This window comes from Gopherus evgoodei, chromosome 18, assembly GCF_007399415.2.
Source record: "Gopherus evgoodei ecotype Sinaloan lineage chromosome 18, rGopEvg1_v1.p, whole genome shotgun sequence".
Taxonomy (NCBI): domain Eukaryota; kingdom Metazoa; phylum Chordata; order Testudines; family Testudinidae; genus Gopherus; species Gopherus evgoodei.
In genome coordinates this window covers 11197048-11218308 of record NC_044339.1, presented here as the reverse complement: position 1 = coordinate 11218308, position 21261 = coordinate 11197048, and the positions used below count along the sequence as shown (strand labels likewise).

General features: G+C 44.0%; 1 protein-coding gene across 6 annotated transcripts in view; it reads right to left on the bottom strand.

The window, feature by feature from the left end:
• Nucleotides 1-21261, bottom strand: part of MTOR (mechanistic target of rapamycin kinase) — a 105095-nt gene that overhangs the window by 11763 nt on the left and 72071 nt on the right. For 4 of the 6 annotated variants that reach the window (XM_030537233.1, XM_030537235.1, XM_030537236.1 and 1 more), the window contains 15 exons: nucleotides 19655-19732; nucleotides 18962-19069; nucleotides 15696-15821; nucleotides 14630-14761; nucleotides 9596-9711; nucleotides 7744-7861; nucleotides 6903-7109; nucleotides 6260-6360; nucleotides 5928-6024; nucleotides 5098-5196; nucleotides 4239-4361; nucleotides 3379-3561; nucleotides 2120-2266; nucleotides 1689-1863; nucleotides 455-590 (listed from right to left, as the gene is read on the bottom strand). In XM_030537233.1, the coding sequence (XP_030393093.1) occupies nucleotides 455-590; nucleotides 1689-1863; nucleotides 2120-2266; nucleotides 3379-3561; nucleotides 4239-4361; nucleotides 5098-5196; nucleotides 5928-6024; nucleotides 6260-6360; nucleotides 6903-7109; nucleotides 7744-7861; nucleotides 9596-9711; nucleotides 14630-14761; nucleotides 15696-15821; nucleotides 18962-19069; nucleotides 19655-19732 (1946 nt within the window). The remainder of the gene's footprint in view (nucleotides 1-454; nucleotides 591-1688; nucleotides 1864-2119; nucleotides 2267-3378; nucleotides 3562-4238; nucleotides 4362-5097; nucleotides 5197-5927; nucleotides 6025-6259; nucleotides 6361-6902; nucleotides 7110-7743; nucleotides 7862-9595; nucleotides 9712-14629; nucleotides 14762-15695; nucleotides 15822-18961; nucleotides 19070-19654; nucleotides 19733-21261) is intronic. The other 2 variants (XM_030537234.1, XM_030537238.1) reach the window with 1 other exon arrangement.

Below are 21261 nucleotides of genomic sequence, written 5' to 3'. Positions count from 1 at the left end.
TGGCTACTTAAAATGAGCACCAGTGAGAGTATGCAGTGGCTATTTTAAAATTTTCTTGTCAAGAATTCACCATTTCACAAGATTATATGTACTTCCCAAAGTAGGATTATAAACTACATTACAATTCAGCAAAACAGTCACTGGACTCTAGTAAGCCAGCAAGGTTATTAATGCTCTAAGGCTCCAGAACCAACAACAGAAATGCCTTGAATTGCAATCATCTTGAAGATGATGAAACGCCAATGAAAGGGGTTTATTTAAAACAAAAACAAACATAACCCCCACCCCCTCCTTCTTTTGACATTCATTATCTCCAGCTATTAGTTCCATAAATGTTGCATTTTGTGTCCTGTGTTATTGGATTTTCTATTTCTTCATCAGCTAGCAGAAAGTATAGTGGCATTAAGTGCATCAGCATTAATGCATTAGAAGATCCTATATTTGCTCCAAATACCTGAGGTTTTTACGCAGAGATGTCGGGTCATTGGCCAGCAGAGTGTTGACTAGTCCAAAGAGCTGCATCACTCTTTCATCCTGGCGAAGGTCCTCATGGCCCTTCAGAAGGAATACAAACTCATGCCCGTTGCTTCCTGTAAAAAAAGATACGGAGCGTGGTGAGGTGGAGTGCAATATCTTACATGAACAATCAGATGAAGTCTGAATCACATTAAATAGGACAGAATGACAGCAAGATTCAGAATATTAGGTAGATATATTTTATAAATAACTTCCTTCTGAGGGTAGAAATTCACTTGTTAAGGAATAATGCAACAAAACAAGTCCTGATTTCTTGAATAAATGGTTGGTATTCATTAAAGAAAGATCACAAAGACTCCACTCTTCAGAAGGAGATGCAATACTAAGATAAATAAGACAACAGGACACTGAGATGACAAAATGCACAAAAGCTCTACTGCTTTCTTGCAGTTGTGAATTGTGTTGTCACTTTTGGCATCTCTCTCCACACTCACGCACTCTCAAGCTCCCCAGCACTGTGTTCGGCCCTTCATATACACTGTAAATCTAATCCTACTCCAGACCTCCACCCGCTTTCTTGGTCTGTGTATCCCTCTTCCTTTAGTTCCTTCTGCTCTTCCAAACTGTGTAGCCAAAGGAACTAAACTGGTAGCCTAAACATCAGCCTTATAACATTTCTCTCTGCAGCCATGGATTTGACTCCTGTCAAAGTCGATATAGCCTTTCACTCTGCTGGGTTAGAGGAGTTGAATACAATGCATTTTACTAAATGTTTTTTTCAGACAGAACATAGAAATCCAACAGCCTGTTTGCTCTGAACATAAAATCAAAGATATTATGCTGATTATATAATTTCCCTTCCTTTCCACTATTGTGTAGCATGCCATGGGCCAGTTGGCTGACAGCCTCCATCCCAAAGATGGCTACAGGTCAGTGTTACTTTAGCTATGTAGCTGAAGGACTCTGGGATGCAAGACACTCTATACAAGTATTTCTCTTATCCTCCAGTTCCATGCTTGTTTCTTGATGAGGAGCTAGGGAGAGACTACATATTGATATTTCCAGGAATAGGAAAGTAGGGTAATCTGAGCAGCTGGCCTGTCCTGAAAATCATTTACAGAAAATGAAAAAGCCACTTTCTAAAGGGACTAGAGTGAAGACTTTCCTGAAAAAGTATACAGTCTGAGCTAAACTCAACTTGCACTTCTCACCCATTAATGTCAATTTCCTGGGCCTCTGCTTGGACGTGATGACCTGAAGTGATGGTGCAATGGATTGAATGCGGATGATCGGCTGGTTGGGATCATACGTTCCTGGCACTGCTAATTCCAAATCCCGGCACATGAGGAGTTTTGGTGACACATACTGTAGTTCTAAGGACGTGAGCTGCCAGCAAGAAACAAACAAAACCAAACCAGAGTTTTATATACTTCTGTGTGTCTATTTAATAGCACTGAAATAAAATAAATTGATGTTATGGAGGGCATAGAACAGTTCAGTCAACCTTCAGTACTTCAGTTACTTGCAAAAAGCACTGCATAAGGTGCAAGCCAGCAGCAGGTATTTCTGGAATACCCTTGTTGAGTATTTTGGATAAACACATGGGTTTTGACAGCTTACACTGTAAGACCCGGAACTGTACCTCTCCCCCCACCTGAGGCAGCTGCTTAGAGATCCGCCTGAACACATGGTAATAGAGATCCCAGGCCTGGGTGAGGTCCTTGACATTTCCCGATTTCATGTACTTCCTGCACCATTCCTGAGCCTCCATTAAGTCTCTGCCATATGCCTGGGGAGGAAAAAGAAAAATTAACTCTTACTACAGTGGAACAAATGAGGTGTAAATAGTTCTCACTTACAAAGAGCTTCACGTATGTTATTTCAAAATTCTGTACAAACACTAACTGTTCCCAAGGTTACAAGGTAAATCAGCGGCAGGACCAAGATTAGATCGCAGGTATTTCTGGCTGTGTTGACACTATTAGACAAAGCTGCCCCCACACAGATTTCACCCCCAAAAGAAACCAAAGAAGGCAGAAATACCCTTTAATGGTGTAGTTGTGGGGCTAAAGCAACAGTCACAAGGTCATATAAACTTCTATGCTGACTAGGGAGGAGTCATCTCCATCACCTGGACTGGTGACAGCATTGATGCTGACCATGAAGCAATGTGACCATGAGGCAGAGGAAGTTACTTCAAAGGAGGAAGCATTTACTCTCATGGACTGCTTTGGTGGGTATTTTTTACAAAGGCCACATAATGTCTGTCAGACACTAGACTCCAAGTGCCATTTGTTTGATCAGATTATGCCCAGGTAGAATTAGAGTCCCCAAAGATCAAGAATGCAGAAATAAGTGTCATGGCTAAGTGATGCTTGAAGCTTGTATAAACTATCTCAAAAGCCTCACCCTTAGCTCAATTGGTGGAATAACCCCCCACCTCTGTTTTAGAGTCTAGAACTGGGTTTGAAGCATGTTCACTCCCTGAAGCACTCTTCATTCTCAACATGCTCCTCAATCTGATTGAAAGGATGCAAACAGTGAGACTGTCAAAACTCCCCTCAGGGGCCTCGAATTGGGACTCTTTGGAGGTAGGCTTTACTCTACAGGAGGGAAGTCACTCTGTCGAGCTTCCACAATGGAAAACCAGAGTTCTAAGAAGATTGAGAGAGAGAGAGCTACACACACACACACACACACACACACACACACACACACACACACACACACACACACACACACACACACACGCGCCACCCACAGCAGCCCTCCATCCAATAATAAAAAAATCCATTGCCTTTTTTTACTACCTTGATAAAAGGTGCTGGGAATGTTTTTGAGGCAGGGTGTTCTGTTTTTTGGGGCGACAGGAAGCTCAGACTGCACTCTACTAGCAGATACCTGATTGAAAGACGTTTCCTTGAGGGTCTGGGGCCCACGTTCCATCATAGCATGAAGAGGCTCCAGCACCTCAAACATTCCCTTCACATTCCTCTCTCCAAAGTACAGACGGGATGCCTCTTCCAGCCCTTCATGCCACATCTCATGCCAGAGGATGGCTACACGGATCAGCTCTTCACTCACCTGGATTAGGAGAGGGAAGATAATAAATTCCTATGGGGGAAAAAAATCGCATGGACGCAGAGAGGCTTAAAAGTATGAGACTACTTTCACCTTGATTTCACCTACTCCCTGCTGGTGGCTACAGGATGCCACGCAAACTTTTCCCAATTGTCTACTTGATAAACTTTCTCCTGTGAGTACCCTCCTGGACTACTATAAACCGATTTGCTCACCTGCCAGTATGTTTGCAATCACATGAAGTTTTCCTGGTAATATATTCCTGTCTTTCAGTTATTCATCAAGAATTTAGCAATCAAGATAAACTGACCCTTCCCCAGAAACAAGTCAGACTTGGGATGTTCTGTTTCCCTTTCTCATTAAATTAACATTTCTCTTTATGGGGCCAATGATTCCCTTTCCCCATTCACCTCACCTCCCAGGTTCATCTGTGACAAACATCATAATCCCAATATTTAAAGTTTATGATCCCATCACACTAGAAAGTCTCCTGGAGACTGTGTACTCTAACACTATCATTCCTTCCCCATGAATTAATCATACTCAGAATCAACTAACCGGCATTTTTCTTTGGTTTAATGAGAGAGAAAATTGCTACAAGAACAGACCAAAAAACTTTAATATGGCTGGTGCATCGGTCCCTGGAATGATTCTTTATCGCCCATACACACAGCACTCACCATCATTGCCTGCTGTACCAGAGTGTTACTGTGCTCACACATGTTTTTCAGGATCTTATTGGCAGCATTGTGGCGTGCAGTTGTGGTGGATTTAGAGGCTACAGTCAAGGGGTAGATCAAAGCCTATGACAGACATCACACAGTAATAAACAGGGGCTGCACAGATCAAGAGACTAACAAGACTAAAACAAAATAAAATAAGTCCAAGCATGTAGAAACCAAGCGACAAACCTGCTTCAATACTAGTCTACTCAGAATTTTGCGGCCGAAAAAGTAACTCCCTTATTGAAATGGATAACTGAAGGATTAACACATTTGTTTTTCCACCAGAAAGTCCCACTATCTGAAATGCTTGGATTTTCACTGATCGGGTAGCAGGATAATTCCAGTGGTGATGAACTAGTGCCAAACTGATAAGAGGAACAGAAAATTCTTCTCCCCAGCATGCTGGGACAGATTCTCTACACCAAGGTAGGAAATGCAGCTAGAGTTTTAGCAGCTACTGTCCAATAACAATTACTTAATGGAGTTAAATTTAAGGAATCAATTTTCACCATCAGGTGTCCCAACAGACAGAGAGGACTTTAAATTCTGTCTGGTCTCAATGCTGCATGTTTCATCTGTCCCTCATTTCTATCTTTCCTGTGAGGGGGCTGAGGGAAAAAATCTTTCAGGGAAATGAGTAAAGCTATTCAGGAGAAGTAGCAGTAATAAAGCTTGTCTGATATAAACTATAACCAGTCCTGTGCCAGCATCTGACCTTCACTCCCTAGTCACCTTCATTATAGACATCTAATAGAATAAGAAAGCTTTGTTTGACCAAGAATCTACTGAGAATCTTCCTCAGGCCATAGCTTACCTGCGGGTGATATCTTCCAATATCTGTGAGGAGCTGGTGAATAAGGCGCCCCACTAAAGGCCGCGGGGTATCGATTCTTGCAATGAGCTGAGGGATCACCTGATAGCAAAGGTGAGAAAATAAAGATCCCAGTCACACTCGCATGTATAGTTCACAAGCTGCTCAATCCATCCACTCTCATCAGAGACCTCAAAGGCTCTGTTTATCCACCGCAAAGTAGCCAGAGATCCCAGCATGCCTTCTACAAACTAGACAGAGAATACAGAGATCCAAATGGTGATGTCAGAGGTACAGAACAACTATGTGACTATCATGTGCAACCAGTCCCTTGTGGTAGATGTTAATTCCTGCACACAGTGGTGGATGATACTCCCCATACAAACTGTTGCAGGCTTCTCCCACATCTTGAACAACGGTAAATGTAAAGCAAATAAAAAGTGGAGTCTCTTGTATGAAGTATAGTCTATACAGCCATCCTGAAACGGACTGAGAGTCTGGATTACAGAAGAGTAGCACAGCAGGGTTTCACATCCCATCGCCATTACTGCATGTTATCTCTAACTTTAAAATCTCTCCTCCTTTCTCCTTCTCTGGCACTAATCAGATCAGACAGGCATCCAGGCATGCTGCTTCAGTATTTGTCCAAGGTGCTTATTAAAAGATTTACAATTCCTACTGTGAGCAAGCACCCTGCTCTCATCAGGTCACGTACAGAGGTTCCATTTGCAGGGTGCCATTTGGAATATTACAGTAATTGAAATTCCAAAGGGCTAGGTAAGAACAAAGTTAGGTAAGAAGTGGAATCTACCCCAGCCCCTCCAACTCCATACCTGCAGCCAGGTGTCTATTTGGATTGCCTTGACCCCTTCAACCAGAGCTTCATTGACATCAGGCCAGTGACCATAGTCAAACCATAGAGTAAGAACTCTGAAGAAAGAAAAACAGGACATTCCGTTGTCTTGTTTTCAGAACCAACAGCAGTCCCTTCTTCCCCACAACCAAGAACATGTGGTTATAAACAAGCTTGGACTGAATGTTCAGTCTTTGATTTGTTTAGCTGTACGTGAAGAGAGCAGGAACACGTTACAGGGAGTCCCAAAGTAAGTGAGTTCTGTATATCACTAGCAGCTTGATTTTGTTTGGTGTGTGCTTTAGTAGGTACCTGAGAGTGTCTTGTAGATTGTTGCCTCGAGACAGAGAGATAGAGCGGAAGAAACCCTGGACAGCAGGGACTGTATACAGCAAGAGGGTCCTGGACAAATCCTGTGGGAATGAAAAGAGTGCCTTAGTTCTACAAAAGCATCTGAGGTGAAGGATGTAGTATCAGTGGGAAGGCTGTAGGAAATGGAGTGCAAGCTGAACATGTGTCTCTCAGCCTGCAGGCTGCCCTCATGAATTCTGAGCAGAGGGGAGGGAACAAATATATGCAGGCATGCATATGATTCACACCAACCCTGTCTCTAGCCCTCACTCCCACTGGACATATTCATGTACTCCAGCACCCAGTACTCTATACTTAAGCCCACACCTACTTCCCACCCTTGCAGCGAATACATAGGTACCCCCTGTTCTTTCCTCACTGCCTCCCCTGCAGTGCAACAGCTGCTAAGGTTCTTATTATACTTGAATTTATGGGCAAAAATCATAAAACACTAAGATCTACTAAAACTTTTTGCTTCAAATTATACCTCCTATAATATGTGTCATTAGACACTTCTCAGAAAGGAAAGTTGTATGATATGCCTTTGAATCACTTCACCCACCAAGCGGCGTCACTCATCCCCAGCAGGCAGGGAGGGCCGTACCTCAGTGACTTTCTTTTGCACAGGAGATGGAATGGGACTGTTCTCTGTGCTCTCTGCCTCGCTGTCGCTGTTGCTGCCCTCTGTGTTGGCGCTGGTGATGCTGGCTCCACTGGCATGACGCAGTTTCTTCTTCTCATCTCTGGCCTGGTTCTGATGTTTGTAGTGAAGCACAGCCTCAAAGTTCATCACTGCCCAGGCGTGCCAGGCCTGCCGATGGGGGAGCAGAATATCAACAGGAATCCGAGGAACGATGAAGCTTCTACACCGCCCCCACTTTCTAGTGATTAAAGGATCCCTGCTGCAGCAGAATTAAATTAGACTCCTCTCTCCACATCTAGTTCATCGAAGGACGAGAGGAAATGAAATACAAGGAGAGGACAATGAGGGAGAGACAGAAGGGTATGTGGTGAGGAGCAGGCTCCCCAAGGGGATATCTGGTCTCAAATGTGTAGGAACACTTTTAGTTCTCAAAGGAGCTTCAGGCTTCAAAGTGGAAATCCTATAGAATTACAAGACATAGTGGAGCAAGTTTAAACACTTCCTCAGAGATTAATTTCCCCCCTTCCCCCCAGCAGCCATAATTAACCCACAAGAGAGAAGATCTCAAATGTGACAGCACGGGTTGAACTGCAGTCCTGTTCCACTGGTCAGCATACATCAGCGGTTGCATTTTGACCTGAGCTGCAGGGTCACTTCCGCTGAGGTCAGTGATATACCAGTGTCTAACCTAGTTTAAGAGGGCAGAAGGTTATATGGGCCACACAAGGCTGTGTTGTATTTTGGGATACAGGACTCCTTGTATTGCCTCCACGGGTTAGTACTGAGTTCTCTCCTCGTCTACCTTGTACCAGTTGCCATCGTGCTCGGTTGAGGCACTGTAGTACTGCAGGACTTTGGGGATAGTGCTCTCATTGATGCCTTGCAGATTAAGCTGCCACTCGCCCAGTTTCAGGAAACACCTGAAAAAGCCAGGGAAATTAACAACCCAAAAACAGAACAAGCACTTCAAAATCAGACTGTCGGTTTTAAATGCAGAATTCTTGTCCAAGCTCTGAAAAGAATGATCTGGAAACCCATTCAATAAGCCACCTTTAAACACAGATGGAGAAGAGCTACTCTGTCGTTAAAGTAGCTCACGAGGGTCAAGACTCCAAAAGTTCTGTTTGTAAACTTTGCTGCTAACTTGCTTTGATTCTGGGCAAGTCACAAACTCTCTGCGCCTCAGTATACCCAATTATAAGATGAGGATAATAAGTGTCCCACAGGGGCATCGGGAGACTTAATTAATGTTCATAAAATGTTCTGAAATCCTCATATGAAAATCACAATACAGGGGACACTGTCACTGTATGAGGTACCTGACATAACGTACTGAGTGGCCACAGATAAAAGCATCACATAACCCACTCACCGCCAGCAGACCCTGAGGGAATGCACTATGAAAACCAGTCGCTAGGGTGCATGGAGACTAGTCTTGGCCAGAGCTAAGAATCATTGTTCACTCCTGCCCCGAAGACAGGAAATAAAATATGTTCATTGCAACAGGAGGGATGCTCTGAGAGGTTTAATGCTTAGTTCCCTCAGGAAGCTTTAAGTGCCACAATAATGCAGCCCAGTCCTTTCTACCTGTTTCAATTTTCAATGAGTGTTACAAAGGAAAAATTAAGTGCTGAACTCATCAGCACTTGCCTTTCAAGCTGGATCACTACAGGTGGCCTGGGAAGAGAATGGCTGTTATAAAACTCTCATTCTGGAAATAATATACAGTTAAGAAAAAATAAAGGTCCTTTTTAAAGTTCCATTCAGCAGTAAAACATCATCATCTTTTGATCATTCAGTTTCTTACTCGAACAGGAAATGATAAAATCTTCAGGCCCCAAGAACTCAGAAGGGAACCTGACATTTTTACTAAAGGTATTTTTAACGTAACACTATTTTTTAAGAGGCTACCTCAAGCTGGGCACCCGGTTGCCAGAAACACAGCTGCATCAGGTGCCTGAGCTGCCAGAAGCCTGGATGCACCAGGCTGAGCTACCCACGTGGAAGTGTTTCTTTACTGCTGACTAGAACCCTCCAAAAACAAAGAATTAGTCATGCTGGGATCTCTGGCTTCTTCAATCAATCAGCCACACAGCAGGAAAAATACAACCAGCTGCCTGAGACAAACACAAGCTTGCTTAAATGATGTCTCAGTGTCATTAACCAATGTCATTCAGCATTCTGAATTTGCAGAAGGTTTAGCTGCTGAAATTACACACTGGACAGGCATGTAGGGCCGGCTCCAGGGTTTTTGCCGCCCCAAGCAGCAAAAAGAAAAAAAAAGAAAATAGTCACGATCACTAATCTATAGCTCTACCGCTGTTGCATCAGTCTTCGGCGGCAATTCGGCAGCTGGTCCTTCGCTCCGAGAGGGAGTGAGGGACCCGCCACCGAATTGCCGCTGAAGACCCAGATGTGCCACCCCTCACCGTTGGCTGCCCCAAGCAGCTGCTTGCTGGGCTGGTGCCTGAAGCTGGCCCTGCAGGCATGTGACATAACACAACCAGACTCTATCAGCAAAAGGAAGACAACTCTGGCCCTCCCCATTCTAAGTGGAATTACTGTTCATGTATTTTCTGTAAGGATTCTGCAACCTCAGAATCTGCGTTGGTGGCAATAACCAGGCACTGAACTTCAAAGGACACCGTACTAACCGTGCCATGAGTTTGTGAAGTTCCTGCTTGTGCTGCTGGTCTTCAGTTGCGATGGCATGCTGTGCTTGTTCCTGCATTGTCTGCACAAAGTGCTGCATATGCTGGAAGGCATCGATCTGCAATCAGATGTCGACAGTGTGAATGTACAGGTTAAGTACAGCTTCACAAGGGAGAAGGCGATCTATTGGAAATACAGGTATTCCTGGAAGCCAGAGCAGATCTTCATTTTCCCCTCAAGGCCCTCTAACCATTTACACCCATATGGAGTAACTCTGCTTTATATGATGGATGTATAAATGGATTTATTCTATGTTCTTTCATGGCACCTATCAGTCTTTACCATGCATGAATCTTGAATCACCACCTCACAAATCTGGCAACTGAACTGCTACTCAGGACTTATCTTCAGTGGACTTACCTTCATCTCATACGTTCAGCCAAAAGCCTGGCTGTAGAGACATGCCCTAGCACTATGCTCTTCATGTCAACAAAACCTGGCTCTGGCGACTTGACAAAGTCAACTCTACAAATGAGAACCTTCGACTAAGAAGGGTCTACTGCTGGGCCTGGAAAACGTGATCCTAGGAATCGAACAAAAATCTCTCAGCTGATTTGCCATAGGACATAGAGGCAGGTCTCAGATTATCCAGGACTTCAATGAATGTAACCAGCACCCTGAACTTCACTTGGAAGCAAAGAGGTGGCAAATGTAGAGCACGCATTCTTACATAATCTGGTGGCCCACCAAATTTAGGAGGGACTTTGTCATCTGTAAATATGTCAAAATGGCAAGCAGATTGATGGTACCAGAGATTACGGGAAGCCCATCTATAACACACTCTGCAGGAGAACACTGGTTTGAGGAACAACTGCCTAAGGAAACTTGCAGCTTCTCGGGCTTCCCTCTTCTCCCCTCAGACTCTAGGCCTGGCCCATAGCGCCAGTCCTGAAGTATTTTAGATCTTTTACTAGTTGAAAGGTCCAGATTTGTCTGCAGTTATTTTGGAAGCCTCATGGAACAGCACATGGCTCTTTTTCTGATGGGTTAGAGAGAGTTAATTGTGGAAGCAGCTCCTGATAGCAAGATTTGGGAAAAAATACTTTCAACTCAATGAAAAAAAATTAAAAGCAAGAAAAATTGAAGTTAAATGTCAAAAGAGGTGTCTGCGCTCCACTGGAAGCGATTAAAGCTAAAGCCCTTGAAATTTAAAAGGTCACTTCAGGTCAGGAACTGCACAATGTGCTATTAAGAGGCCAATTTGTTTCTCTTCTGTCAATGGGAATGAGCATTTTTCTCATTAACGGAGCTATTTAAGAGGGTGAGACAGGAGATACCTGAATTGCAACGACTCATCAGCTCAGTGCAAATGTCAACCTTACTTTTCAGCATGCTGAATTCAATCAACCATCAGGGGAAAAAAGAGTTTTAACCGAGAGGCAGAACATGGAAAATTGTCATGCTGGTAATCCGAACACAGGGATAGCACAGGAATCTTTATGTGGCTAATAAGATACCCATCCCCATTAAGTATGTGCCAGTAAACTGGTAGTACTCTTCCGCTGAATGTAACTAAGGTTTATCTAGAATGGGTGAAGATATACTTTTAAAAACCTGATGCTCCCACCTCCCATTCCTACCCATGCCTGGCAATCTGCTTCCTCATGTCACTATACAGAATAAAACTCTTCTGCTTCAATTGACATGAATTCTAAGGCAATGTACTCCAGAGTATCAAAGTGGGCAGTTTATTTAAACAAGTGGATTTATAAATCAATGTGCAGTTTTGCAGTGGGAGGAATCGCTTTGGCCTGCAGTGGTTGGCAAAAGTCTTTGTTTGGAGAGGCTCTGTGGGGTTTATTCTCTCCCTACACCACATCTATGAGAAAGTCTAATATTAGTCAATAGGTTCAGAGTGGAAGCTCACCATCTAGACCTCATTTTGTCTTTCAGTGGATTTGGGAGTTGTCAAGTTAGAAGTAGATAATTAACAACAGAGCAAGTTTCAGGCAAGTTATGACTTATTCCAAACCTGAGCGTACCAGGAGAAAACTCAGTCTTCCACAACTACAGATCTGCACTAAAAGTCATACAGGGTCCCACATCGAGGTTACATGCCTGGCCACATAACATTCTACAACCAGCCATATGTCTGTGATTTTATTTCACAGATACATAAATAAAAAAACCCAACCACCATTCGATCACGTAGTCCATCCTCCAGCAATATAAGAATGTTCCCACATTTTTAATGTTTTGTCCAGATAGGCGCAGGCATCCAAATTTTCTAGATTGCAGTCCCTGTCACATTGTAACCTGGCTTCTGCTATGACAGTGCTGCAGCTCTAGCCTGCATTTCAAAAATCAAGCACTTACATTTAAAAGGTGTGCAAAGAACCTATTTAATAGTCATGGGTCCGTGTCTCCAAGCAGAACAGAGCTCACAAGCAATGCTGAACCTTACATGCAGTTCGAATACTATCCTTGGGATGAGGTATTGCTTAAACAGCACTGTAAATATGCACAGAGCTTCATAAACTAGAAACAGAGAGGCATAGCCCCTGCACCAAAGAGGCTATATAATGCAATAAAGAGAGAGAACAGCTCAGGTATTGGAGGGGATGTGTCTGATCCTGTCCTCCCTCTCCTTCAATCTTCACAGTCTTCTGTTGTGTCATACTGAAGAGCCTTGCTCTCATGACCCTGCATAATCTTGTCTCAGCTTCCTCCTGTGCTCTCATGCCCCTTTTTCCTCTTTCATATGCTATACAACCCTTTCTCCAGGTGCTTCTTACTCTGTGCACACCTTCTTCATGATGCTCTCTACAACTGTCCCTCACATCTTGCCTACCAAGCATCCTCTTTCTCCATCACAGATTAAGTAGAAGACTTGAAAGCATTAATCAGAGGTCCCCCTTCCCTTACATAGGCAGTCAGTGGAGAAGAGATATACCTGGAGGTATGACAGAGAATGATACCATGGAGATACCTCATGGCATTTATTGAATAGAGTAGGAGACTACTCTGGTGCAAAAGTGAGTTGCACTTTGTTCTACACATAGGCAGCTCCTTCTGCTTTTTACATTTAATGGAAGAGGGGTAGGCTAAGTGCTTGCAAATGGCACGGTCCCAGAGCTGGCAAGCCCAAAGACAGAAAAAACTGAGAAAGATGTGGTAGAACCCAGGGTTGTGAGTTCAATCCTTGAGGGGGTCAGTTGGGGATTGGTCCTGCTTTGAGCAGGGGGTTGGACTAGATGATCTCCTGAGGTCCCTTCCAACCCTAATCTATGATTCTATGAAAAATGCTACATTTCAACATTTGAGAATAAACAGAGGTTTTAATATATATTAAAAAAAGCTAAGTCACCCAGTTTAGAGCTTACTCGATTTGAGTATGTAAACTCTCTCTGTGTTGCAATGTTAGAACCTTCATCCCAGGCTCCTCACAACCAAGTTGTTCTCTCTACAAAGCCCTAGGTACTTTCCAGATGCCTCTTGGTTGGATGTTTTCATCCGTTGAATGTTTTCATCCATGCCCATCACAAAAATCTATTTTGCCTTTTCTTTATTGAGGTTGCAACTAGTTTTCTTCTTTTTTTTTTACTGGCCATCACCGTGAGGTACATGTGTGACTGTCAGACTATAATTCCGGGGCACCTTGTGGTGATGTGTCATAAACAGATAGCTAAGGGTTAATGTCTCTTTCACCTGAAGCACCTGACCAGAGGACCAATCAGGAAACCGAATTTTTTTCAACTCTGGGTGGAGGGAAGTTTGTGTCTGAGTTTTTTTTTTCCTGTCTGCCTGCTTTCTCTGAGCTTTGGAGAAGTAGTTTCTGCTTTCTAGTCTTCTGTTTCTAAGTGTAAGGACAAAGAGAACAGATAGTAAGTTATATGGTTTCTTTTGTTTGGTATTTGCATGAATATAAGTGCTGGAGTGCTTTGATTTGTATTCTTTTTGAATAAGGCTGTTTATTCAATATTTCTTCTAAGCAATTGACCCTGTATTTTGTCACCTTAATACAGAGAGACCATTTGTATGTATTTTCTTTCTTTTTATATAAAGCTTTCTTTCTGAGACCTGTTGGGAGTTTTCTTTTCTGGGAAATTTCAGGGAAATTGAGTCTGTACTCACCAGGGAATTGGTGGGAGGAAGAAATCAGGGGGAGATCTGTGTGTGTTGGATTTGCTAGCCTGATTTTGCATTCCCTCTGGGTGAAGAGGAAAGTGCTTTTGTTTCCAGGACTGGAAACGGAGAGGGAGAGTCACTCTGTTTGGATTCACAGAGCTTGTGTCTGTGTATCTCTCCAGGAGCACCTGGAGGGGGGAAGGGAAAAAGGATTATTTCCCTTTGTTGTGAGACTCAAGGGATTTGGGTCTTGGGGTCCCCAGGGAAGGTTTTTCAGGGGGACCAGAGTGCCCCAAAACACTCTAATTTTTTGGGTGGTGGCAGCAAGTACCAGGTCCAAGCTGGTAACTAAGCTTGGAGGTTTTCATGCTAACCCCCATATTTTGGACGCTAAGGTCCAAATCTGGGACTAAAGTTATGACATGATGATAAGCCCCTTCGCTCTGTCAGCCTACAGCCCTGATCAGGGGATAGCCAGGTGGGCACAAATGGGCATGATTTGGGAGATGGCAGTTTTGGTAACCTTGTGATGGGGTGGCTGGGAGCACACCATACATCAGCAAGTAGGTAAAAACCCTGGCAAGGGCATCACACCTACCTCTGATGCTTCTTTGCACCTCTCAGGAAACTGCTGCTGATTTATTTTGAGCACTTGAAATCAAAAGAAAGCAAATTGGGTTTAGATCCTCTGTGCTCCTTTAGGATTTTTAATAAGTCTTGAAAACGATTTTCCCAAATTAAAATAAAATTATTTATTTGCCTTTTTTTGGGTAAGATCATTATCATCATCAGCTGCAGCCTGGTTTGGTTCCTTGGGGACTAGAGAGCTAGTAGCTATGAGACCGCAAGAAACTGAAAACGGAGCAACTGAGAGTGGAAAGGATTCTGAGGTTTTAAACAACATGTACCTTGCGGGCACTCTTCCACATGTGTTTCATATAGGCATAGGTCACTTGGGGATGAACAGTTGGCAATGGGTGATCCAGCTGTCGAGATGGATCTACTCCCAGGAGTAGTACAAGTGTCTTGTGGGCCAAAGCCTTGAAAGAATGGCAAAGAAAAAAACAGGTTATAACACGCTTACTCTCACCTCTACAGTCCCTTCTTCCTAACAGTCTTGTAAAGCGACATTGCTTCTCTGTACTAAGGCGGACATAGGCATTTCATGTCATGCAGAAAGGGCAGCTGTGCACTGGAACACGTGCACTTCCACTGTATGCCCATGTGAGTTTCATATATAATGTCTGATTTAACAATTCTGCATGGTCACTGTGGAGAAGTAGCCCCAGGTCACACAGTCTCTCCGCGTACCTTGTGTTAGTATTTCATCATTTACACTGACATTCTCAGCATAGAACCCAGTTCACAATAGCTGCCAAACTAGAGGTTATGGATTGAGGCAGAGAACAGTGGCTCTGGTGCAATTTAGAACAAGCTTCTGCGCTCAAAGGCCAGCTGGGACATGGAACAAGTTGTCAGAAAGCAGTAAGCAACTGTATCAATACACAGGGGAGAGGGATGTGATGTGGTAAAACTTAAGAGTGAACTGTTACCGCTGTTATCTGTATTGAGGGTTATGGAGAGATACATACTCCAGCAGCCTGATTACTATTTTCTGTATTTACAAGGACAGCCGCCCCCTCCCCACAACAGACCATATGTTTTCTCCTGGCCCTAGATGTTATGTTTTCACATCAGTAGCCAATAAAGAGTGGGAATTCTTTGTGGTTTATGTATCTTGTTGGTAATAAATATTATTGAGGTTATTACCCAAACTAGGAGCATAACAATGATACTAACATAACTATCTAGATACAAAGGAAAGTTCAAAGTAAGAGCCAAGTATTAATAATACTAACACTATTACACTGAAGTTTTCAGACCCAGCATGGGAACAGGACTCGGCTGTAAGTCTCTCTTAGGATGACTATTTGTCCCCTGGTGACAGTGGTTTCCCACAATCCTCCGACTCACCAGTCTTCCACTCTTGCCACATAGGCTGGCGTATTTGAGCCAAGTTCTCATGTCCTCGTGGGGGTTGACAACAAGAGACCGGACCATAAGTATTCTCTGCCAGTCCTCTACAATCCGCTGGCAGCCCTGGGAAGAGAAGTGTAGACAGAATCTATTAATGTTTCTTTTCCACTGGGACCATTCCTCCGTTCCCTCCACAACCAAAGAGCCTCTCCCCAAGATTAGAATGACTGCTGTTCCCATACTTCACAGCAGAGAGAGACAGGGCACTAACTGGCTGCATTCTTAACATTACTATGTGTGAATGAGGGTAAGTCCCTGAGCCTCATACTCAATAGTCAGAACTTTATTAGATGTCAGCTGGTTACTCCAAGTCTAATGACATTCTCTAATGGAAAAAAGGGAGAGACCTTTTACAGCAGAAGCAGATCCAAAAGCAGAGCAGTTACTTCTGCACTGTCAAAACAACAACACAAGGGTTTCACAACGTTTCCGAACCCAGCTTCGAACTTTATTTTTGGTTTGAACAGTGACTAGTTCCAATATCAGAAGGTACAAAAACAAAAAAGTTCTGAAAGTGGCCAAGAGATGTTTTTGTTATTGGCCTTTTCCTTCCCCTCCTTGTTGCTGGTTTTTACAGACACTGAAGTGATTTAGTTGACACTCTGCCCGAAATTGAACTGCCAGCTGCTAAGCTGCTAGAGCAGGCATGTCTGGTTACTGTCTACCTGTGCTGAGTGCCACAACAGCTTCAAGTCCAACAGAGCAGATGGGACAGGATCTGGCCCTGAAGCTGGAGGGTGCGTCCAGAGAGTTGGGTCTTGTCCATGCTACCAAATTAGGTGAAGTACAGCCACCGCAGTAATTACTGCAGTGTTTCATGTCCACAGTATGCCCCCCCGTCAGCTCACAGTTGGAGCCTTCTTGCCCTGGGGCTGCCAGGCTCTAGCTTTGAGCCCCAGGATGGTGAGAAGGGGACCTCCAGTTGTGAGCCCCGAGCAAGGCTGACAGCCACCAGGTGATGTAAATAACGCAGTGTGTCGCACTAACTACATCGACCTACACACTACGCCTCTTCGGCGGGGGAGTTATAAGGTTGGCATAGCGGGTGACTTACATTGGTGGGAGCAATTTTGCAGTGTAGACACAGAGTTCGGTAGACATAAGCTGCCTTACACCGACCTAATTCTATAGTGTAGACCAAGACTCAGATGCAAAAATGTGGGCGGTGGTGCACATATCTGAATGCTACTGGCCACCCACTGAGGCTTGGGCTGACTGGGCTGATCAAGTTCTTCAAGGGTGGGATAAATAAGTCTTTAAGAGGCCTCTTAACTTTAGGTGTATGCAGGACTGTCTTAGACCTAATCCATCCCAGAGATCTATGGTAGACTGTGCCCACTGGAGACTAGCACAGCTTTGTGACAGCAAGGGATTCTATCTGGAAGCAGCAACATAAATCTGCTTCTTTGCAGGCAAGTCAAATGCTCAATCAGCACGTGATCTTGAAGGGAAAATCTCATACGAAGGGAAAAAAGAAGGTTGTCTAATCTCTGATTAAATAGCTAAGTACCCCCTGACTTTTCAAAACTGGGTGCACGCAAATTGGACAGAAAAGCCTGTTCCATGCAGCCCTCCCTAATGCTCAAATCAACCTTCCACCAAATCATCTAACAGGCATTTTATAATTATTATTAAGACACTATAAAATGTACAAGAACTGTATGTACTGTTTTCAGGACCATAAACAGCTGTACTCATAAGCATTACTCTCTCCATCTCACTCAGCCTCTCCTCTCCAGAGGAATGTTCTCAGCTTTTCCAGACAAGAATGCAGTTTGGAAGCAAAAAGCATTGTCACAGCTCCCTAAATAGCTGAAATATTCACAGTAGCAACAGGTAAACACCCTTCAGTGTGGGGGACCATACAGCAGTGAGAGAATTCTCTCTCCAGATGGAACACTGAAGTCCAATGCAGTTTATACACTCCATTCTGACTATAATTTCCCGCCCTGCAAGGAACGCCTCTCTGGACAGTGCTAGAAGGCACTGCATATGTTACTTCATGTACAGGCCATCCCTCTCACAGAAAAGCTCCCTCCAGAAAGGATACCCGCTCAAAATATTTAGGTGGTCTAAAGCCCTGAGACGTGTCTTGGGCTTATGCTCTCTAGGCAAAAGATGCATTAGCTTTCCAGTGGAATTGGTGAAAGCTCCATTGCATGGGGCACTTAAAAAAGTGGATAGGACAAATCAATGGAGAATAGTAGGGGAACAATCTTGCACCGCCCAGGTGGGGTGGATAAGGTGACAGCAAGGGATTCTATCTGGAAGCAGCAACATAAATCTGCTTCTTTGCAGGCAAGTCAAATGCTCAATCAGCACGTGATCTTGAAGGGAAAATCTCATACGAAGGGAAAAAAGAAGGTTGTCTCATCTCTGATTAAATAGCTAAGTACCCCCTGACTTTTCAAAACTGGGTGCATGCAAATTAGACAGAAAAGCCTGTTCCATGCAGCCCTCCCTAATGCTCAAATCAACCTTCCACCAAATCATCTAACAGGCGTTTTATAATTATTATTAAGACACTATAAGGTGACCTAAAATGCTAGGAAATTTCTATTAGAGAGACAAGGTGAGTGAGGTAATAACCCAGCAATGGATATTACCTCATTCACCTTGTCTATCTAATATACTGCGACCAACATGGCTGCAACACCACTACATACAGGACATTTCTATGACTCTTTGCACACTGATGCAGCGTCCTGTTTTTCAGTATTACTCATTCCAATCATTCCATCATGAATATTCATTTATATTTAACATGCAGACATGCAAATGAAAGAAGAGGAGCTGAGAAGTGTAGTTCCCTCGCACCCACAAGCTAGACAGAACATTTGGACAAGTGGCCCTGCAGGTTTCACTAAAACCTCTACTGCACTCAGATCTCTTTAGAACCTGCTTTGGAGTAGGCAAATTTGAAAGATCCTGTGTTAGGCTTTAAAATGAGCACGTACGCCATTGGGGTGGACCACAGGCATTAAATACATGTTGAGAACTTGCGTAAGACACTTCTGTAAAGAAGAGAGAAAGCAGGTTGTTGTGCACGCTCCAATGGGGGAGGAGGGACGGAGACAGGGCCTGACTGTCAGAAGCACTGAGCACTCACAACTCTAACAGACATCAATGGGAGCTGTGAGTGCGCACTGCAGGCACGTCCATGCCACTGGCAGAAGGTATACAGAGGTTTATAGCAGATTTACCTGCAGTCGCTCCCACCATATCTGGCGGATGATCTCGCGTCGTTCTGGAACAAGTTTATATTGGATAACTTCTTCCAGCTCTGATAGCATCTGGCAGGATACCATAGCCTGAATGAAACAATCACATTCCATCCCAATCAATGCACAGTGAGTCCATGACTAAAGATCAGCGCTTGGCCTCAAAACCGTGGGTTTATCTACTGACCAAAAGGGAAAAAACAGGCAGTTGCCTTTCAGGTATCTTGATAATCCACTGTCTTCTAGGTTTCCTCAAACTGCTGCAACAAAACCCCCAATTCTGATTTGTGAAGGGAACCGCAGGGAATTTCATCTCCATCTTCACTTGAGCCTTAGCCTCCCACACAATGCTTCTAAACTCTGATCTTAAGGATGACTTTCCACTGGGGTATGAAGAAGTGAAAGCTGAGCTTTTCCCCACGGAGACCGGACTAACCACAAAACTTGACCGGAGCAGAGGTAAGGGTTGGCAGTGGGGTACTGAGTCAGACACATTTTGCTCACTCTGCTTTGCAACGGATTCAGACCCTTTTCTAAAAAGCCACAATCCCCACATACAAAAGCCACTTAGTTTGTGGGTCCATGTGGCCTGCACAGGCCTTTATGTTTGACATACAAATATAGTTAGGTATAAATAACCTAAACTAACATGGAGGCTGCAGGTCAGATACTCACCCCATAGGCCCGACTGTAACTCTCTCCTGCCATGGCTGTCAGCTCAGCGTCTAGCAGGTCTCTGGCCTTGTCAATGCACTGAAACACAAGTTGAGATTTCAGTGTTGTGCCTTGTCCAAAGACAGTGACAGTTCACACTAACACTCAACTGTCCACTCTCAATTCTCCCACAAGGGAGGTTGGAGCCACCCCGAACTCCGCCAGGCACCAGAAAAGGAGAGTCACCTATAGGGAGAATTAGCTCTAAAATGGAAACTAACAGAAAACTGGAGAATGCAATGGTGAGCATGGGGAAAAAATTGGGACTTGCATTTATAGTCTAAACGTGGGTCCTATCCATGGAAGTCTGGATTTGCTAAAGTCCCTCATACATAGATTGTGTCACCAATGTTTGCCGTGCTTTGAGCCCAGCGTCCTTGCAAAGCCCAACTGTAACACTGAGTAAGGGACGGAGGAGTTGGCATTTTGGTAATAACTGTGAAACAACCAGTTACAGAAAAGCCTCAGGAGCTTTGGCTCTTTGATAACACGCAGTTACTAAGGCCACGTCTACATTTACAAGCTTACAGTGGCACAGCTGTACCACCGTAACAACACTTGTGTAGCCACATTCTGCTGACAGGAGAGAGCTCTCCCAGTGACACCATAAAGCCAGCTCAACAAGCGGCAGTAGCTATGTTGGGAGAACATCTCCTGCCGACAGCAATGTGCATACAAGTGCTTATGGCAGCAAAACTTGTCTCACTCAGGGAGGTGGTTTTTTCGCACTCCTGAGCAACAAAAGTTTTGTTGACATAAGTGCAAGTGTAGATATGACCTTAGATGGATTTCACAGTTTTACATGCCCCCGTAACTTCTTACAACTATTATAGACCCTGCAAACCCCATGTCTCGCAGTACAAATAAGACACTCTGAATGCATGAAACAAGGTCCTGCTCTGGTGCCATTCATTATATAATCTCTCATCTGTAACTTTCCCCTTTCAAAATGTTAAAGGTTAATTACAAACCCTAGTCCATTAACACTCAGCTCATTTTCTTGTGCCTATCACTCAAGATATGCACGTGTTCTACCAGGGCAGACTGGATCACTCCTTTATCTAATTCTGCAAGTCAGCACAGAATTCTGAGAAATCCTACAAAAGTAATCGACATGTTTCACACCTGCAAAGGGATGACGTTCCCCGTGAATTATGTCAGACAAAGATGCACTCAGACCAACAGGGCTCTATTCAGCAGACTCTTTCCTTCCCTTTATGCCTAGTCTCTAAGGATACAGCTATGCTACAATCAGAGTTGCGGCTGCAGGATGTGTAGACATAGCCAAGCTAGCTTTGATCTAACTAGCTCAAACAATAATAGCAGAGAAGTCACAGCAGCACGGTGGCAGAATGGGTTGTTTAACCCCACCCAGGTCGTGCTGCCAGTTTCACTGGTATTGTTATTGGACCTAGCTAGGTCAAAACTAGATTATGTATGTCTCCACTTGCTGCAGTCCCACCTCATATTGCAGTGTAGATGTACCCTCGGGATTACACAGACTCCTCACTGCTGCAAGGAAGATTGGGTACAGGAGATGCACCAGAAGGTAAAGATGGGCCATGCAC